This window comes from Stegastes partitus, unplaced genomic scaffold, assembly GCF_000690725.1.
Source record: "Stegastes partitus isolate 25-593 unplaced genomic scaffold, Stegastes_partitus-1.0.2 Scaffold2063, whole genome shotgun sequence".
In the NCBI taxonomy this organism is placed as follows: domain Eukaryota; kingdom Metazoa; phylum Chordata; class Actinopteri; family Pomacentridae; genus Stegastes; species Stegastes partitus.
In genome coordinates this window covers 23,610-44,688 of record NW_007579794.1, presented here as the reverse complement: position 1 = coordinate 44,688, position 21,079 = coordinate 23,610, and the positions used below count along the sequence as shown (strand labels likewise).

At 39.1% G+C, this 21,079-nt stretch overlaps 1 protein-coding gene across 1 annotated transcript in view; it reads right to left on the bottom strand.

The window, feature by feature from the left end:
* The window catches only part of LOC103373774 (calcium/calmodulin-dependent protein kinase type 1-like), a 37,909-nt gene that overhangs the window by 12,472 nt on the left and 4,358 nt on the right, over window positions 1–21,079 (bottom strand). Inside the window, exon 2 of the mRNA XM_008303761.1 lies at window positions 18,134–18,247. Coding sequence (XP_008301983.1) covers window positions 18,134–18,219 — 86 coding nt within the window. The 5' untranslated portion in view covers window positions 18,220–18,247. The remainder of the gene's footprint in view (window positions 1–18,133; window positions 18,248–21,079) is intronic.

Genomic DNA, 21,079 nt, shown 5'->3' with positions numbered 1-21,079 from the left:
ACCACAACCACCCAGTCAGTAGGTTTACAGATACATTATCATTTACAAAAAAGGAAACACAGTTCACAGTTCCATACCAGTGTCACCAGAAAAGGAAGCTACGTGATCTACAGACAATGCCTCGTTCAACAATACTCTCTTCTGTGGTAATTAACTGCCTTCCTGAAAAGACCTGAAAATAGTATTTAAAAGTAGAACATTGTCAAAAAAAAAAGAAGAAGAAGAAGCATGTTTTCATTTTTCCTATAAGATGACCAAACAGGTACATACAGATTTTACCCTCTGGTGGCTCAGGTATGGGGAGTTATTCCATACAGGAGGCACTAAACAGTGCAGTCGAGCTACACTGGTAAGGTGTGAATATTTTCCACTTCACTGCATAGTGAGGTAAAGCTGTTTGGCTTGATGGTGTAGCCTGTCGCCTGCAGCTCACTGTGTCTCTTTCTGTTTGTCCTCCCCATAAATCTAAAACTGATCTACTGAAAAATAGTGCAGAATACTAGTATGTCTATATCTTATGGATCATTTACTGGCTTAAGTGTCACTTAATTTTTTGTTGTTGTTGTTTTAAGCGTTATACCAGTAGTGGAATACAGCCCACTGTCAGTATAACAAACTTTATATTCAAGCCCTCAGTTTGCAGTTATTTTAATGGAAATAGTGCTTGAAGGAATTAATGTTTTTTGTTGTTTTTTTTTTTTTTTAAAGATATTTTTTTGGCGTTTATGCCTTTAGTGGATACGACAGTGAAAGAGTGACAGAGAAACATGGGGAGAAGAGTGGGAAAAAGACATGCAGCAAATGAGCCACTGGCTAGAATCGAACCACAGCCACTGTGTCGGGGACCATAACCCCTGTACATGGGCTGCCCGCTCAACCTGTTGACCTATCTGGGTGCCTAGAATTAATGGTTTTGACGATGAAAAGTTATACCACCAGCTATAATAGTGATGACTTCTAGGGACCTTTTACCCACTAGTATTACTGTGAATTGAACTACAAATAGAAAGCTGCGTAAGCTGTCTTACTTGTTCCTGACTGCTGACAATTTTGGAGTTGGATTTTCAGCGAATATGATACTATCAAAGGTACATGGCTGTTTTAAATACATATTCCGACATGCAAGTCAAGTCAGCGTTAAGTTGCTCAGTGAACATGAGACTGAGGTATTCAGATTGAACTGAGAAAACAACTGAGGTAGATTTGGATATTTCATGCATGCATTTCTTGAAATTCAGTGCCACTAGAGTTTTGTACATTTTTGCACAATTAGTCAGTTGTAGTCCATGTAAAGAATGACAAATATAGCAAAATGAACAGTAATTAAACTTAGATATTACATCTAACTTCATTAAAAAAAAAAAACATATTTAATCTCTGGCTCTGTAACATTCTTTATCTTGAGTGAACTACATCCAGATCTCTGGTGTTATCAACCTCAAAACTAACACTGAACCCTTTTTGCTGATCAAAGTAACAATTATCCTGGGAGTGAAGTTTTGTGGTCACATCTCAACAAGAAAGTAAAACTGCCACAGAAAGGCCATTAGCTTTGGCAGGGATCCAGCTGTGTGGAGGAGGTTGTCAGAGCTGCAAATTCCTCTGTAGCATCTGGAGGATTTAGTTGACATTCTCCATGCATCCACTGACAGACCAAAGGGGCTCTGGGGAAGTGTCAAACAGTGGTTCACACAAACATTAAGGAAAATCTAAGAACTCTAATGCAGTGTTTCCTCTAGGAATTTTATCAGCAGTCGGTAGGAGAATGGATTTGTTGTACCTGGGTGGTTTGTGCATGTAATATGCGGGTGGTCAATAGATAAGTCAAACATGTAAGAGTGCTTCATTTGTCTTGATTTTTTAAAGAATATCTTGAAAGCAGTATGCTGAATTGCAGATTACAGTGACACCATGCTACACCACGGATTAAGTAGAGATCAACACAGACCAGAATGTAGCTAAACCTAGACTGAGAAACAGATAATTGTTGTCTTGTTTTAAAATTACGTGCATCTACATATAACCTATTTATGTAAATATATTGTCTAACTGGTCCCCAGAAGTTTCTGCAATCAGCTGCTGCACAATGCATATAACAGAAACCCTATTATGTGTTCCTGACTACAGTCAGCCATCTATCTTTCTATTGTTTTTCTATTTCTGGCAAGCAAACTGCTACCTGTGTCACATCTTTGTCAAGACCCCGATTTTTTTAACTTTAATTGTTTCAGATAATTTTATTTTGAAGATCTGATAAGTCTGCCACACAGATTAATACAACAACAAGCCTTGTTCAGCTGGACAGCAGACAGAACCTATAAAGAATAGAAACTTTGTGCTTCCAACTTCCTGCTACCAAACAGCACTGCGCATTGTGTTTATGTAGATCCAGAGGATACTTCCTCCTTTGTGAAATCAGGAAACTGCTGTTTCATTGTGCTGGGCAGCGTTCTCTAACGCAACATCTTTAAAACTACACTGCTACTTATGCTGAACAGTGACCACTGTTGCTACTTTTTACAGTTATCCTGCTCAGCAATTACATACTGGTGAATGCTAAAATGCAGTGAAAAGAAACACAAGTAGAAAAGATTCATAAAGTCAGTGAACTGGCTCATCAATGTGAGTTAAAGAAAATAATCTATCTGAAGTTTGCAAACACTCGTAACAATATTGGTGATACCTGACCGTGAGACTGTAAACTCTAAGAATATGAGGTGTGTCAGAAAAGTTCTAGGACTGGTGTCACAAAAGATAAGTTTCCCCCTTCAGACGATCAAATATGTCTTATGTGACACCAGTCCTGAAACTTTTCTGACACACCTCGTACATAATTTACAGAGTCACCATATAAAACAGGCCCTTTCATAAATTTTTGGCTGAGCAACACAACCGAGATGAAAATACACGAATAAAGCACAGTGACATTGTTCATTCTGGGTGTGATAATATTAATAATGTCACTGGCAATGGTCTGCTTAGTTCTACAGCTACTTAAATTTGCCATATTGTTGTTACCCAAGTGATAAATTCTGCAATTTTACAGGTGAGTAAATGCACTGATAAAGTGAAGGAGATTTTTCATGTTTGACAAAAAAAATTGAGATGCTGAAACAAAGGTAGTTAAAATTTGAGGAAACAATACTGATGAAGAGCATGTTTCCACAAGTTCTGTTCATTGTCTCTCATGGGCAGTATACAGGCCCACAGATCCAAACACCGATCTATAGACTACACAGTGGAAAAGCACAATAGCATGCTTCTTCTGTAAGTAATGTATGGGACAGGAAGAGATAATCATCTGAGAGGCCTGTTGCATGCAGCAGCGTGGCAGATGTTACACAAACCACAGAGCTACAAACTGTTCAACAGCCTTTAAGAAAATGTCTTGCTTAATATCGCTACAGAACTTTCACCCCAAGAGGCCACACTGATCCTGAAAATGAGAAAACTAAATTCACTTTTTGCCCTGCCGCTGGCACAGTGCCAGCTCAGAGAATATGAAGTACATAATTGTGATCAGTATTGGATGGGTGTACAGTAGTGTTGGGAGTTTGCTGAAAGCTTAATCCTAGCAAAGGTTTGAGCTGGATTATAAGGTAAACAACTGTGTTTACTGAGCTGTTCCTGCTCCAAACAGGATATTCTTACCACTGCCATGGGAACTGTGTCCAGACAGAGGAAACACACACAGACACACACACACTCTAACAGTGGACAGCTATTAGCAACTGAACCCTCGATGAAGACACGCTTGCCACTATCCAAACAGTAGGGTGTATTCTCAGAACTTCACTGTGCAAATACTCAACACAGGAGATTAAACATAGACAAATATAAACTGTACAAGTGTAGAGCTTCGAACTGTTCAAATATTTGCACAAATTCTGTATCCAAACACTTTATACCATTCCCAAACAGTGGACAAAAAGCAGCCTTTTTACTTTAACTGCCTAAAAAATGTCAAATATTAGCACAGTTATTTTCGTCACTTTATGATATCACTTTCTGTCTATGACTAAGCTGCAAGTGTGTAACCCACAATGCTTTACTCTGCTTCCAAGAAATTAGGAACCCACATGTCTTTAAGCATGTATTTATGCCTCCTCCCATGCAAACATACAGGCGCATGTTATAAATGCAAACATGTTCCAGCTGTCCATCATAAGAAGCTCTAGCAACGTGCCCTTAATGCAAATATGAACAGTCGAGCTCTCATTATTTCCAAGGGTAACAAAAAGGACTGTGAATGTATTACTGGCACACTTTCACACGCAATCATCACATGCTTTGCCTTTTATTTTATTCATTTATATATATATTTTTTTTAGCAAAGTCAACCATAACCTGCACTCTATATGATATTACTGTCATTTCTTGTAAGAAAACATGCAGATTGTTCTTGAAATAAACAGGAATAAAGTCTCAGTCTACTCTCTTTAACAACCGGTTTTTGCCTATTGTTACCATCTGCTGTGTTAAATACTGCAGGTGCCTGTGCCAATGCAGACACATGCAGTTAATATGCTGTGTTAAACTGAACTGTGACACGAGGTATGTGTTTTTGAAAAAAACAACAATGTATTCCTCATACAGTGAAGACTTTTGAGAATGTAGATGCTCCTCGACTCTCTGTCGTGTACTTTTCTCCCTCTATAAATCCTTCTTTTCTCAAACTCCAACCAACTGTGCCATCTGTCCTGCTGAGAAGTTGGTCAAGAAGGTGTGCAAACAGATGACAAAATGGTAACTGTGGAAAGGTCAGAGAGACATAGGGAAGAACCATCTGGTCCAATCAGAGCTGAGAGACACCCAACTGTGATACTGGCCCTGAAACATGAAAAGACCATCTTTGCTCTGTGGGCTTTCCAAGCTTGAAGATCTGCTCAACCAAACCACAAACCAACGCAAACCGCTTTATACGTGTAACAGTTTAGTGTAAGAATGCAACACAGAAGCACGATCTAAGGTTCCAACTTTATTGAGAGAAAAATGTTTTCTACGATGACTATTTTTATATTTACATTAGGCATGAATGGTCTTGTAAACCACCTGACCAACTTTTGGCCTTAATAATACTTTCTTGTGGATGTGCACAGACAGCTGCAGACACCATGGGCCATGTAGTTGTTGTTATTAAATTACTTTGTAGTCCACGTGGAGAACTTTGTTCTGTATATGTGTAATAGATCAACGTTAACTTATTTCATGCATGCACACCTATGTAGCATAGTCGCTGCCCGTTCACAAATTTTGGGCTGCACATGGATGTCTGTGGTGACGTCTGCGCTGTCTTTCACAGACTTGGGAAAATGGCAAAAATGTGTATTATACAAACTCTAGCAGTTCCTCATATACATGCGAAGCATAACACTGGCCTTACTGTTGTGATTTAGAGTAACTGTGGTGTAGCTGCACACAGCAGGCAGCTGTTTCTAGCAGAAAAAAAGCTCTATAAACCTGTAGTGCACTAGAACATAACAGAGAATTTAGCAACATACTGTAGACACAACCTGTTAGTGTTTGCGGTGATAATATGTCTGTGTTCTGTGCTGCACCCATGTGGGTAAAATTCAGTTAATGCAGGTTAAAACAATCCAAGCACTTGTCTAGTTTGATTATATTATATTATATTATAAAACAATCCAAGCACTTGTCTAGTTTGATTATATTATATTATACTGTATATCATTGTGCAGTCATGGTTCTGTTTGCTTTTGGTACAGGGAAATTTCTATCCATTTATTTAGAAAAACTGTTTGAATGAAAGAATCAAAATAGAAGATACGTCAGTGTGTTTCAGTTTATCAAATTCTGATAACACAATCTATAAAATAATGACACCACCATGTATGAGCCTCACTTGCGCTGAGTCCTGTGTTCTCCTGAGTACAGGTACATATCTGCAGTCATACAAATTCATGTGGTGTTGATAATTGTTTTGGTTACACAACTCTGAGAGAAGTGTTTATTTACTTTCCTTTTAACTGATAACCGATGGTATCACTGCATTTTGTTCACTCCTAATAACCCCTCAATATGAATTCAGCCATGCCGCTAGTTTAGCTGATTCATTGTGTCCTTTGGCAGAAGATCTCAGTGCACTCTGCACTACGGCTCCCTGAGAGAGAATTTCATGACCATATCAAGAAAATTTAACCGCTATATCAAGAAATATGAGCAATAGAGACAAATATTTCCTCTGTGTGCTGTTAACAGTTCTATTAAGGAGTGTGGTGACGGTAAGGCCGTCAGTGACTTCTTCTATTCCTCCGTCCTCCCAAACTTACTTAACAAACATTTCTGTCCATCCTTAAATCTGAATGACTAACAATTTACATTTAGGCATCTGGTCTGTGCATCAGATACAACAAACTATCAACAAAACATAGTTTCTCCCTTTACTTAGATCTTAACATATGTTAATACAAACAGCTGTAAATCCAGGTACATTAAGTGTTGTTGTCATTAATACAAGGTGTGTGCCGTACATTGTCACTGTGTAATGGGATGTTATGCATTGCAAAATTATGTTTCACGTGTCTCGGTGGTTCTGGATAGTTGACAAACTTTGTGGGGACTGGCTATAACAGGAACTATTTCTTCAAGAGAAAGAAGCTGAAATACACAGAGAATCTCCCCCATCTGCAGCTCTACACAGGCTTTTAGACACATTTAAAGTCCCTCTCTAATCATTGAATTAACTCCTAATAGCTCATCTTGGTCCATTAAAATTACATGGTTAGAGTTTTCCTGTGCTTTTCCTGCTTTAAAATGGCTTACACACTGGCTGCACCTCAAGCACACCAGCTCACCTATTGAATCCATGTGAGAGATAGTCACTGGTACAGGGTGGAAATGCTCAGCTTGGGCAGGTTGCTCATCATATGTCTTGGAGCACATTAAAATCATCATATGTTAAAAACAAGATTTTCCACAAAAGCTGGTCTTTAAGTGAAAAAGACAAACACTATAGAAACAAATGATTACAGGTCAGTCACACTGACCTCTGCATATATGAAAGTCTTTAAACACCTGGTCCGAGCCAACCCGAAAGCTATCACTGACCCTCTGCTGGATCCCGTGCAGTTTGTATATAGAACGAACAGGTCTATCCATAATGCTGCGAATTTGACCCTGCACTTCACTTAACACCATCTACACAACCCAGGGACCTCTGGCAATGTGCTGTTTGGAGACTTAAGATTGTAGCACCAGAACTCAAGAAGGTAAAACTCTCGTGCCTATGCCAGACTCCATCTGTTGGTGGACTACAGACTTTCTGATGAACAGAAGTAAGCAGGTGTAAATAAGAAAACAGAGACATCCAGACTGTCTGTAATGGAGCACCATAAAGTTGTGCTCTCTTGTCCCGTCTCTATAGTTTCATTACTAATGCTGTCTCAACTGTGAAGGTCCCAAAGTTTGCAGATGACAACATTGTGGTTGGTCTTACAACTGAGTCATGACTCTGCCTACAGAAACTAAGTTGAACAGCGTGCTTCCTGGTGCAGTCACAATCATCTGTTGTTAAATGCACAAAAGAACGGAGATGATGGTGGACTTCAGATGCAGCATCCTGCTCCTAACTCCACCTCAAGATCAGCAGCTCTGTGATTTCCACTGAGGAGTCAATCAAGCTTCTGTCTACCACCATATCCAGGGAGCTCCAGTAGGAAAGGACCACAGTCTTAATCATCTACAGAGCAGAACAGCAGATGTTCTTTCTGCAGGAGCTCAAGAAAGGCCCCGATGATCAGGTTCCACATCCTCACTTCAGATATCCGTTTTGAATCCTTCAATTCACATGAGCGAGCCGAGCATGTCAGGACAGCAGAGCGGATCATCGACTCAAGTCTCCCATCGCTTCAGCAGACCTACAATAGCAGGGTGACAAAGCACACTGGCAAGATTATAGCTGACCCTTATTATCCTGGACATCAACTCATCGAGCCACTTCCATCTGTTAGAAGACTCAGGGCCATCAAGGCCGGCACAACAAGAGATGCCAACAGCTTTTCTCCCCGAGCTGTGGCACCCTCATTAACCTCAGTCACTTTGCACTTTAAACAAAACATCAATGAGCTCTCTAGCTGTGGCCTAATTTGTACCATAATGCATCTTTGCCCAACTGCATACTCACATGTTTACCACTGCTCCTTCACATCAGCTCTTTTAGGTTTACTCCCTCAGCTTTACCCAATTTATTGTATTCTTGTTTCCATCCTTTCCCAAATTTAATGTCACAGCTTCTTTTGAATATATGTAAATAGGCTGTTTAGTTGTCTGATCGGTTTAGTATGATACATGTTGTACATGTGTGAATGCCTGAAGACAAACTCCTTGCATGTGTGAAATAAAGTAACTGATTCAATTTTACAGTCTAATTATCCGTCATTCTGTGCAGCTGCTTTCATGATTCTATCTAACAAACGCCAAAGAGACAACGGCAGCAATTAGCTGCTAAAGAATGTCAAACATCTAGCAACCCAAATACACATATTCTACTTGGGGGTTGGGGGAGACCAAAATTAGCTAAATGAGAGTCCTACTTAAATGCAGAAGATGGCTTGAAATACAAAAAATTGAAAGATAAAGTTGCTCTGTAGTAGTAGGCAACTGCTTGCTAACACATTAGCCATCTACAGGCCTAAGCTCAACTAATGCACCTACAAGTGCTTTATTACCCGTTTAGGAGAAGAACTGATTCAACTTTCTACTGTTGAAAGTCGGCTTACTGACAAGAATTGCTTTGAAGCACACACATGAAAAAACAAAATCCCTAACCAAATCATACAGTGGATTGCAATTAAGCCGTAAAGCAAAGAGCATGTTTCCCTAAGGATCTCCAGGACCAGAGATAATAAGCACATGGAAAGTCTTTTCTAGCCAGTTTGCTGATATGTGGACAGCTTGAAATGTGCGGAATATGGGCAATAAGGGATTATAACAATGGAGAAAGACTGTGGGAAGATGTACATGACAAGCCTGCAAGTGTACTAAAAATTGTTAGGGGGGATATATTGCTGTGAGCAGATGGAGACGCATAAGTGGGCCAGACAGTGGGTATATATGTGTGTGTGTGTGTGTGTGTGTGTGTGTGTATTCGTGTGTGCATGTGTGTGTGTATTCCAGGAACTGCAGGCTATGCCATGCTGAGCTGTGCTGTGCTGAGATGCAGACTTCTGTTCGAATTAGGTCAGGGCAGGGCTGAAGGGCTGAGGGTGCCATAAGCAGGGATGTATTCTCAACATTGGGTTAGAGTTTGGAAACCTTTCAAAGTTGTCATTGTTTAAAGTGATTGTCAAACTCCGCTGATCATTGCCGTGGATGCTGGAATATGTGAACGAATGCATATTTAATGTCAGAATAAATCAGTCCCGCTTGATTGTCATTACTGGAATGTGTCTAATTACGCTTGATAACTTCGCTCAAAGGTAACCAGCACACTGAGCACAAATAATGACTGCGCGCTTAATCAAGAGCAGAGAGAAGAGATGAGAGGACAGATGAGGAGAGTAGCGTGCCACAAGCCTTACTCATAACTCCTATATGATCTGATCAGTGGCTAAGACAGAATTACAAGGGCAGAGACGGTAACATGTTGTACTGTGCTTCGAGGTCCTGCAGAGTTGCAGTGCGCCGCGTCTGCCTCCTCCCTCTTAATGAAGGAAGGTTTTAGCTCATCTCATCCTTCAGCTTACACTCAATAAAACCTCAGGACAAAAGAAAAACAAAGCAAAGAAAAGAAAAGCAATTCACTCTTTTTAAACTAGAAAGGTCAGTGGTGTGTACATGAGGCATACTTGGAGAGACTTTAATGGATTAGGGGAAGATAAAAAACAACTGAAACTGTAATAAGAGCTATATAGGAATCACGATGGGATAAACGTGACGGTAAATGATGAGGAGAGAGGGAGACTTAGGACAGAGACAGGAAAAAAAAAAAAAAAAAGAATCACAGAGAGACACAGAGATGAAAAATAGATGAAGTGGGGCAGCTCTCATGCAGAGAGACTCATCTGCTCCATAAAGGTGGCAGTTTCCTTTTGTCTGAACTATTTTGCTAATCAGCATTCATTTGATTCAGTCTCAACATAGAAACACTGAATGATGAAGGTGCAACAAAAATAGTCCCAAACAATAGTCAGCCTACATTGAGTTTCCTTCAGATGTTGCTTCCTCGTGGCCTCTACACCTCAACCTAATAGAATTACACGCTGACAGTAAATATGGTGACAGGTGGACATGTGGTCATTGGCTGACTTGTAGGTCTGTAATTTCCTAATTAATTGGTTGGTCGATATGCTCTCATCCAATCAGACTCCTATTGGTTACATAATCACCAGTTTTACTTTCATTAGGAGAAAAGCATACATCAATATTTTTCCAGGATTAATTCTATAACAGTAATTACTTTTGGCAGCTGGCGGAGTAAACTACCGGGTAAACTCCCACACTGCAAACAGCAGTTTGCATATCACAGCTCAAAAACAATCTAAAACAGTCGGCTTACATGTCCGCATTATATTCCTCATCTGTGCACACTATTAATATTATAGCGTGCACTATAATATTAATGTGCTGGGATCACGAGTGGAATTCTATTTTCAAAAATCATGTGACTATGGGCAGGTGCACGCTGTTTGGCTCAATGTCTGTAGAAATAAAATGGTTAAATATTTAATATTTTTAAAATACCAGCTTTTATTGCAAATGTATTATTTATTTAGGCTAAGCAGGTAGAGCACAATTAGTGCACTGTGACTGATTTAGTTAACCTGTAGAGATAATGTGCAGATATTTTTAATTAGTTGAAGAGTAGGTACAACTTCCAACAAGATTTTCTTTGGTTGTCTGAAAATCAGGAGGATATACATCACAGCAAACAAGCAAATGAAGTCGCATTATCTAATTTAATGTTGTATTTCTTACTGGATTTAATCACAAAACACGAACCCTATTAAAATGAATGAATGAATAATCAAAAAATCATGCACATTATATTGTGCATTTTGTTCTGGGTGATTTGTTTGTTAATAACAGATGCAGACGTTTGTTCGCTTTGGCAAGAATAAGCTGTTTCAGTTTAAATGTAACAATGACTACTTCTGAATAGGTGAGGATCATATAGAATTTTCAACACATGCCTAAAAACACACTGTACAGAGAACTGAACAAATGTAGCTTTTTACCTTCTGAAGAATTCTCATTTACATCTAGCATATAACCTGAGCATGTGTCAAATGTTCTGGCAGATTTGCAAGTCAGACAGAAGTTATTAGGAGCTTTTTTTCCCCATGGACTCTATAAATAACTATTCATGTCATACTTTATTGTAAGTGCATTTGACAGAGAGTCAGAGTCAAAGCCTCGGCTCTTGTCACACAACCTATAGTCATTTACAAGTGCATCTGCAAGCACAAGTGTCTAAACAAACACTCGCATGCACGCACACACACATTTGTACGCCAGTTAATGTGGCGTTATTGAACGCTTCCACTCAGCAGCAGAGGGCCCTCAGACAGAGTGGCAAATCAGTGTTAAAACCTGTGTAATATAGCCGAGAGGCACGAGTGTGAGGGAACAAGTGAAGCACAAAGTTCCTTTTTTGACAACCAGACCGTGTTCCCAGCCCCGATTACAGTTTTGTCTCACTAAACAACAGAAATCTGGGTTGATTCTGGTAATACTGACCCATATCATCAAAAAAAATCTAATAATCAGTTTAAGCATAGTAGCAAACACGAAAACCACAAGTATTTCATCTATATAGTCTTTTATCCAATGAATATAGATCAACTTTATTCACTATTTTAAACCTACTGCAGGGTCATGAACGTATACAACAGTGCAAGAAAAGCAGAAACACAACTGTTGCCAAAACAAGTGCTGCTGTCTTGAACTCTTTCACTCCGTCTGTGTTGCTTCACTCACATGCAGACAAACACTACTCTTTCCAAATCAATCAGGGCCTGTAGCAGATCATGCGACCAGCGAGGGCATGGGCCACTGGGTCACCGTTGGACATGACTGACACAGACAGGCGGGGGCCAATCCATCAGCCCTAATGATTTTAGATGATTGCACCACGCTCCCCTACCCTCATCCTCCACTTCCTCCCATGCTCCGGCTCCTCTGTGTTTTCGCAATGTATTCTGGGCTGAAAATGCCAAGAATTTCCCCATACTGCTTGCGGCATGAGAACATGTGCAGCCATTTAAATGTCAAAAAAGTCAACGTGGTCCGTTTGTCATCAGTGGAGAAATCTCAAAGCCTGCAGCTTTGGTTTTGGGACGGTTTTCCAAGAAAAAAAAAAAGAGCTGTTTCCTGGTATTTAAGTAAAACGATCAACATCTAAACAACAGAAATGAGAAGAAAAAGCCCTGCAACGATGCGGTAAGAGCAGTGGGTTCGAATTCATGCAACCTAACAGGACAAGCTAGTTTGTTTTAATTATATGAACGCACAAACGTAATTTTGAGACACGGGAAAATATTTACAAAATGAGACATCACACGTGCTGAAAGCAAAAGAACTTTGAATTCAAATACATTCAATAAGCTTTATAGTCTTCTGCAGAGTAATATATCATAATAGTGTCAGAGCATTGAGAAAATATCAATATCAATTTTCCAAATACAGGACCTGTCAATCAATAACCAGCAAGCTCTGACTGATGACACACTTAACTAAATATGCTTGAGAGTGCAGGAGAAGTCAATATTTGCAAAAAGCTGAGGGAGACAAAGAAAATCCAAACTTCCCAAGCAAGAAGACCTAGATGGATGTGTTTGTGTGTGGCTTGTTATACACAGAGGATTATATGGAGCCCTTTTTAAAATGTGGTTGAGCAGAAGTTGCTATTGCAGCCAACTGTGACTTGTGTTAAACGTTGCATGACTTAATCGTAACAGCAACCGCCTATTATTTGACTTTATACTACATCTTACTGACAATAACCCAAAGAGAATTTGCAGTGTGGTCTTTCGCTCAGCTGCGTGTCCTCATCCCTGTATAATGAACATTTTAATTTCAGCTGAAAATCAAAGAGCAGCAGGATACACTGGGATCCCCGTTCCACAGCGAACGCAGCATGAGGTAGGAAATAGTGAGCAGGTGACAGGAAGGGAGGCCAAGATGAAGCTGGATTTCTGACAGCAGGGATGTGGTTCTGAGCCGCGTTGGACACAAACAGAAAGACAGATAGAGAAAGACAGAGAGCGGGAGAGAGAGAACAGATTAACATAAGTATCAGAAATGAAAAAAAAAGGAAGGAAGGCGAGCGAGGATTTGAGTTGATTGCAGTGAAAGCGCCATTGCCTGTTTGTGCATTATTAATCCCCATCTGTTTTGATTACCAAAGCATGTGGCCGCAGCTGGGGATTAGGAGTACAAACCAATACATGACACTGGTATGTGGTTTGAAGTGTGCATGTCACTGACTTTGACCAAAGATATGTGAAGGAAATAAGCAAATGTGAGAACTATTTGTTTGTGATGAACAACTTGCATTGAAAAAGCTTTATTACATCCAAATGCATAATCAGTTTGATGCTTTGTTTGCAGGGATAAACAACTGATGATTGGAATCACAATCTAAACAGCTCGTGCAACATTGCTGCATATTTCAACCTAATTGCACAGTATGCAGCGCATTATTTCGGATTTAATTTCTTGAATTTTTTGTGTTAATTCAGGACAGCTACATTGACGGGCTTTAGTTCTTGAGACATGATGTAATTTTGCTTTAGTGAGGAGGTGATGCACCACAGACATCTCCATTGTGGTCAAAATGCCTCCGAAGGAGGCTCCAAAAATACAAGCACATTTATAGAGAAATGTGTGTGTGGATTATTCTGCTTTCCTGTAAAAGAATGGCCGAGTTTATCTCTTGCACAATGCACACATATGCACCCGGTGGTGGATTATTAATAGCAAATCAAAAACTTTGTTTCCATAGTGACTGTTTGAGTCCATTATGGAAAGTGTCTCCTGTTGTTACCAAGACAACAATCCAGCAATGGCAAACGAATGTGGCACACAGCTGAGTGATGCGGTGAGCTGGTGATCTCTCCATAAACAAGCTTAGCCCTGAACCAGGGGCAGGTGGAGAACTGGAGGGATGACAATGAGAGGGTTCAAAGGATGGGAAAGCATTTTCATGTACGCATCCATCAGTGGGGCTCAGTTAGGAACTTTTGTCTGCGTAAGAGGGGCACAAAGGACATTGAAGGAATCACATATTAAGTTGGAAGCAGCCAAGTCAGAAAAAACAACAAAAGCCACCTGAGGTTACAAAAAATGTTGAAATATCAGCCAGTCTACAATTCACAACAATGTTCTTGGAACTAAAGACCATTATTAGTCTTTCTGTATGACTGTGTTTATTGCTACATTGAACTTTTTAGTTGTTCTCTTTAAATCTTAAAAAATAAGAATTTTTATTCAATGCTTGTTCAGTCTGGTCACTTGGAGCTTTTTATTTGGCTTTTTGCTTTATTACATTACAGCAGAAATACACACAAGGAAGATTGTAAGAGGCCATGACCGACTAACAGCGATATTTGTGACTGCAATTAAGTTACTTAAAGTCCTTTGTATTAGCGATTGAGAATATTTTTAAACCCTCTGTGCACCGACAAGATGAATGAAGCAAGGAGAGGTTTCATAAACTAACAAAACAGGCCTAGGCTTCATCTTGGATTTAGTCAGTGTTCACACAACTTAATCCTGGACTAACAAGGATGTGAGGCGTATGTAAGAGGTGCTTCAAATGGACACCTTGGATAAACATCCTGCCTCATGACACTCAGCATCCATAATTATCAAGGATCGCAAGGCAAAGAGTTACTCAGGGGATTAAAAGTTACTGCTGGGCACTCTCAGAGCAATTTGTTCTTTGACAACAAACTGGGGTCCAAATTGATTCTGCCAATTTGGCTAATTGAAAGTTGGGCAAACATTTCACAGTGAGATGGAGCAGCAGGACCATTTAGAGGACCGAGTCTCAGGAGGAGGGAAATGGTTCTGTCATGGTGATGGAATATGCTGTAATGTAATTTTGACAAAGTACAGTTGGATTTAGAGACGTGCACTGTAAAGTTCCTTGCATATCTAAAATACTGAGTGTTAAAAGCAGGGCTTATGACACCAGGAATGAGTTAAGGTTCCTCAAATTATAAAGTTACAAGTACTGTGGTGTGGCTTTAATTCAATTTTTTTTTTTTAAATAATTGATTGTTACTTTACATATTTTCCCTGTTTTGTTAAATTACATATCATTACTAGTAAAATCACAAAAAGGCATAAATATACATATGGACTGTATATAAAAACATACCAAAACTGTAAACAATGTCCACATAAAAAAATCTGTATTTTTATAAATGGTAATTTGTTAATTTACAATGTTTGACTGTAAAATTATACAAAAAATATACAAAAACATACAATATATACCAAATCTTTTCTTATTTATATGTATTTTCTTTTTTCAAGAAAAAAATGTACATTAAGGATTGAAAATGGTAAATATTTTCTAACTGTCTCCACTTTCAGCCACTGTACTTTTTTAAATGGCAATCTATTCTTTTAGCAATTACCAAAACACATGCAAATCCCAAAACATTTACAGTTGACAAAAAGACTTTTTTGACACTATTTCACTGTATTTAAATCTGATCAAAAAAAGAAAAAAAAAGATTTTACAGATATTTGCTGTTATTTCCACTGTTCTTACTTTTATTTTATTTCCATCATTACTGTATCCCACTGTTTCTTTACAGATTTTTTTCTGTCATCCTTGCTGCCTGATTTTCACCGTCTATTTTACTGGATTATTTTTACAGTGTTGGCACTCCAGAAACCAAGCATGACCATTTTAGGACAAACAGATTACACACATATACACGACAAAAAAAAATTAAGAGCTCTAAGACAGATTCAGACAAGGCACCAAAAAAAGAAGAACAGCAAATAAGGACACACAACACAAAGTTCCAGCCATCAGAAGTCGGGACACAATACCCACAATGCTACGCTGTTCTCAGAAAATACTGATAACATTGAGTGTTGGCAAGCTCTGTCTGTGGTTGACTGAGACACTTGTAACTATTTATTCTAAAACCAATTTAAAACACTGACGAGGCCGAACCCTTGGCCCTCTGATCATTTCAGAACATAAGGATAGAAAAACATACAGAAAAACAATCAAACATTTCAAAAGGCCTTGAATACAGCCCTGCTGTGTACGGAAGTGGGTCTGTAAACCTGCACTAATTTCCAAAGTGCTGACAGATCTGTACATTATAGCTACTGCAGAACAAACAAAACAAGGAAGAAGGAAACTTTCCCCCTGTTACCCAGTGTTTCATAGCCACCAGCTACAAAGAGATAAAAACACAGTGACAGACAGAGAAGTTAAAATCCACGATGGAACTGATAAGTTAAACATCAGGGATCGCTATATATAGTTTGATATGCAATTGATCTCATCTACTGATGAAAGTGCAATAAAAAAAACAGATTTTCACCCACATAGCTTGACTAGACTTAACTGCCTTCTTGAGCATTGGGCCATTTTTTTTTTTTTTTTTTGCAACAGCAGCACTGACTTTTATGTACATTAAACAGGTTTTTACAGTGAAACAGAACAATAGGGGAAGAGGACTTCTTCATTGGCTTGGAGTTTGTTCACCTTAACATGTGTGTTGAGTTCTTTGGGCCACTGCAGCTTTATGAAACAATGTTTATTAATTCCTTTGAGAGATCCTTAAGAGAGGACCGTCATCTGATCCAGCAACTCAACAATCACTCTTACCTTTTTCACATGTATCAGGTTCGGTTTTCATTGACACTGTACCAGAGGTGTTGACTCAACGCCGTGTTAATTTCTAAGACTATATATCTAGTGGGGCGTTTCACTGTGAACTGCATTTCTAATTCATTTACACGCAAGGTGCAGATCATCAGGCTCTCAGTGTCGTGCTTTGTGGCTGGTTTGTTGACACTGTGTCTGAGAGGTAAACAAACAGGGTTTCGATGACACAGAGTCAACAAAATGAACATTTCACGCTTCACAAAGACACATAGTATTGAAGGGTTATTCTATTATTGGGAATTACTGCAGCGGTTTTGAATTGTATATTAAAACGCCTGTTGACAGCTACCATCCTGCTGGACGTGATAAAAACCTCCACAGAAATAGTGTTCTTCACAAAGACTAATGACACAAGATATGTACCCAAAAATAAAAGGAAGGTAATGAATGTGGGAAAGTTTAGCAGTTTTGATCTCTTTCCATTGATAGTTACATTAAATAATGTATGTAAAATTAAAGAGGTTAACCTTATGTCATTAGCTTGCTTTGCGTTTTTGCTAAGTCTTAAGTACCTGTGCACTTTAAATAGGCAAAAAAGCAGGTAAAGGCAAACTTGCAAAGCAAATAATGAAACTTCACGGAAATAGCTGATCTACATCAACACAAACTAAACTGTGCCATCACTCCCAACCATCGCATGAAAGGGTTCATTTGCAGCCGTTAAAAAACCCAGCAGGCACGGACACAAAAAAGTACAGACACCAAACAGCCATACACACTAGTGTTCGCTTGCGCCGTTTTATGCTCACAAAAGTGCATCTTGTTAAGACCAGCTGAGCATCAATCTCTAAATCTAGTGGCATCCACAGGATCAACCCAGCTGCAACCCAGTCGCACGTTTACAAAATACAGCAAGAGCTTGTTAGAATAACAGTCTGTAATTAAGGAGTGAGGCTGTCTCATTATCTGCTTATTCTCATTACATTTAGAGCCGAGCACTCTTTACTAAGTGTGGTCTCTATACTCTACAAGCAGCAACATCTAATTGGCTAAACACGTGCATGGCAATTTAAAAAAAAAATAAAAAATCTATCAATACAAAATTGCAGGTACAGGAACAAAACAAATGCAAATTATTCCTTCTTCTGTCCATCTGACACAACAGTTGACAGATACGCGTTAAATGCATCATTAAACATGTAAAAACGCACATCATTTATTCAAATCGCGGCAATGTTTCCCAGAGTGTGAAAAAGCCATCATGCAAAGCAGAGACACAAAAGGTTTTGCCGCTAGCAATGACACACTTACGTTCCCAGGATCTCTTTGAAGTCATACTTCTCCTTCACATCTGTGGTCTTCTTTTTCCAGGCATGGCAGTCCTCACCCAGTGGCATCTTCTTATTGTGACGGTCAGAAACAATACTAGTAAGGAAAAAGAGGATAAGGAGGAAACGCTTGTTAATTTCAGCGGTTTAACTGCATCCACCCCCACCTGCTGTGAATACGAGACTTCACTGACAGTGCAGTACTCACTTTTGCTAGGGTTTGTTGTCTTATTGCATATACAGTTTACATTTCTATGACTCTGATGACTGAGATCTGTGTTTTCCTTGCAGTGTTTGATACTTTTGTTGACACACTATTGGTACTCAAGAGCTAATGTCAGCTGAGGAATAAAATTGACATACTGCAAACAAAGGCGGTTTTATTTGTGTAGCATTACTCATTAAAGGCAGGTTTCATTATTGTTTGCGCATTATTGTGCTGCTGTGTAGTTAATATTTATGTTTTTGAGCTAAAGTGTGGGGGTTTGCGTTCGTCCTGTGGGTGTGTGCTGGAACGCAGCGCGTCCTGCACCTGGCAGTCTCACTATCAAATTTTAGGAGTCCAAAATTTGGTAAAATTTAATTAATGTATAATCAAAGAGATCGCTTCTATTTCACACTTTTAGACAAGGAGGGATATTAAAATTACTAGATACTAAATAACAACCAGATGGACGTACTATGAAGCCAGATTACTGGGTGACTGAGATATGTTCATCCCTCTTTTAACTCTCTAGATCAACATGGTAACTTATGCTTCATAGCTAACTTGCTCTGGAGAAGGTTCTGTTCAGAGATTTGGATTAAAATCTTAAAGTCTTTTAGAGGACTCTCCTGTTCACTAGTTTTACTGTTTTTCGTTGATTCTCTGAATCACAGATTCTCAGCTGAGGGAATATGTTATATCTGCAAACCTGTTTAACTACATGTTAGTAATTCCTCTTAATAAAGGGGAACAACGTTTTGCATTGCACTGTCATGGAAGGTTACACACATTCAGTTGGTGATGCAGAAAACGCATAAATGGGTTTTTATGTTAGGTGCTGATTTGCTGCAAAGTCCATTCATATTGCTGGTGCTGCAGCTAATAAAACATAGATCAGAAAATTGTTTAGTCTATTTGGATTTATCACAGAAAATATTAAATCAGTAACACATTTTTTTTTTACTTTGAATTGGCCAAAAGTAAACTGATTTCCATTCATCATGGAACAGTGTCAGACCTAAATCCACTTCTTGAGTAGAAGTTTAAAGTTTAAGAGCTTTAATGTGCAGCTGTCACATCAGAATCACGGGGCTGAAGCACACAGTGGTAAAATAAATATACAAACTTACATTATTAACAGTTTTCTGACAGTGTTCCTCTCTTGCATCAATTGCAGTACGAGCGCCTTTTACGAGAATACATTTTTATATCCCTCATAGCTCTGTAACCGGTTCCTCTTGACTGAAGTAAGACACAAGCGGTTGGTTCATTTCTGCGTGTTTTTATAGGTTTTGTCAATCCGGCTACGAAAAGAAAGCCTTGTTATGTCAAACTTGCTCTGTGGTAAACCCCATTAGATGTGTTGCAATTATTGACAAACTGACAGCTGCAACATCCTCCTGCTGCAACAACTACATGTGCCTCAAATGACTAAATAAATTATTTTCTATTCTATACTATTTTTAGACAAAAAACATATCACATGATATGGGATATTGAACACAGGCTCATGTTACATTTTATCTTTGTACTGAAACCCTTGTCATGGGTAAATACAGCGTCACTGATGAAGGTCTTTCTGTCTACTTCTTCTGCTCAAGGGCTACTCAGTGGTTGTGTTTTAAGATCATTCAGAGTGGTTGCTGCAGTGTTGTGGTTACTTTGTGGCTATTTTGGTCTTTTCTCAGACATACTGTGTAAAGTTAAGTCTGTGCAGTCGTGTTCAAGCACCTTTATCATCAGCATGAGGGGAGTTTATGGCACAGAGGGCCAAAAGTCGAGCTGAGTAACTAGGTTAATAAGTAAACTACAGTTTGACTTTAGTAGCCTGATTGGTGCATAAGTTCAAATTTGCATTGGTTTGACCTTATATGTACGTAAGCCAAGTACTACTGAAGGTAAATACAATCCTGATTGTAATCAGGGTTATGGATCAACATCACATGATTCAGATGGGCAAAGTGCAAACAAAAGCAAGAGTTTGTTGAACAGTGGGTGAAGACTGAAACTTTGAAACTCTTTCTGAAGAAGCTTACTGTTGTGAAGAACTGACACTCAAGCTTATGTGTGTGTAACTTTACTGAGCCGCCTCGTGCTCAACAACCACAACACTGAATGTGAGTATAATAACAGGTATTAAGTATAAACACACCACTACTATTTAAACTTAGAAAAAGAGACAAACAATCAAACAATGACGATTCCCTCGTGGCTTCCTGTTCTCTTGTCACTTCATTTATCTCAGGAGAAGTTAACATTCAGATGTTTGTCCACGGCACACTTTGGAGAGTGGGAGTGATCACAAAGGACCCTGCTGTCACAGCTATCATCATCTAAACCCAGAAAGTGCCTATAACTCAAGACCTCGAGGACTAAAATAGCCCTGTTCATATCAGCATGCCTCACTCCTCCTCTGTTCCTGCTGCCTGCCTGGCAACTTCACAGTCTGTCGACATGAGATGATATAACATATTGTTCTGGATGGTGCGAGTGTTGTTTTGCTAAATATAAGAGCGCAGCTAATCGTCTTGCAAATAGTTCAGAATCAGCTCATTTAAATGCTGAATTGTATGTATGAGGGGCATTAAGGGAGGGCTTAACACTGCAGTTATCTCACAATAAATGTTATTGGACATGGCCTCCTCTGGCTGCAGCCCCTGAACAATGTACACATGCACATGGTAGCATAATTTAATAGATTCTTCCTCATGTGTCTGGTGTTTT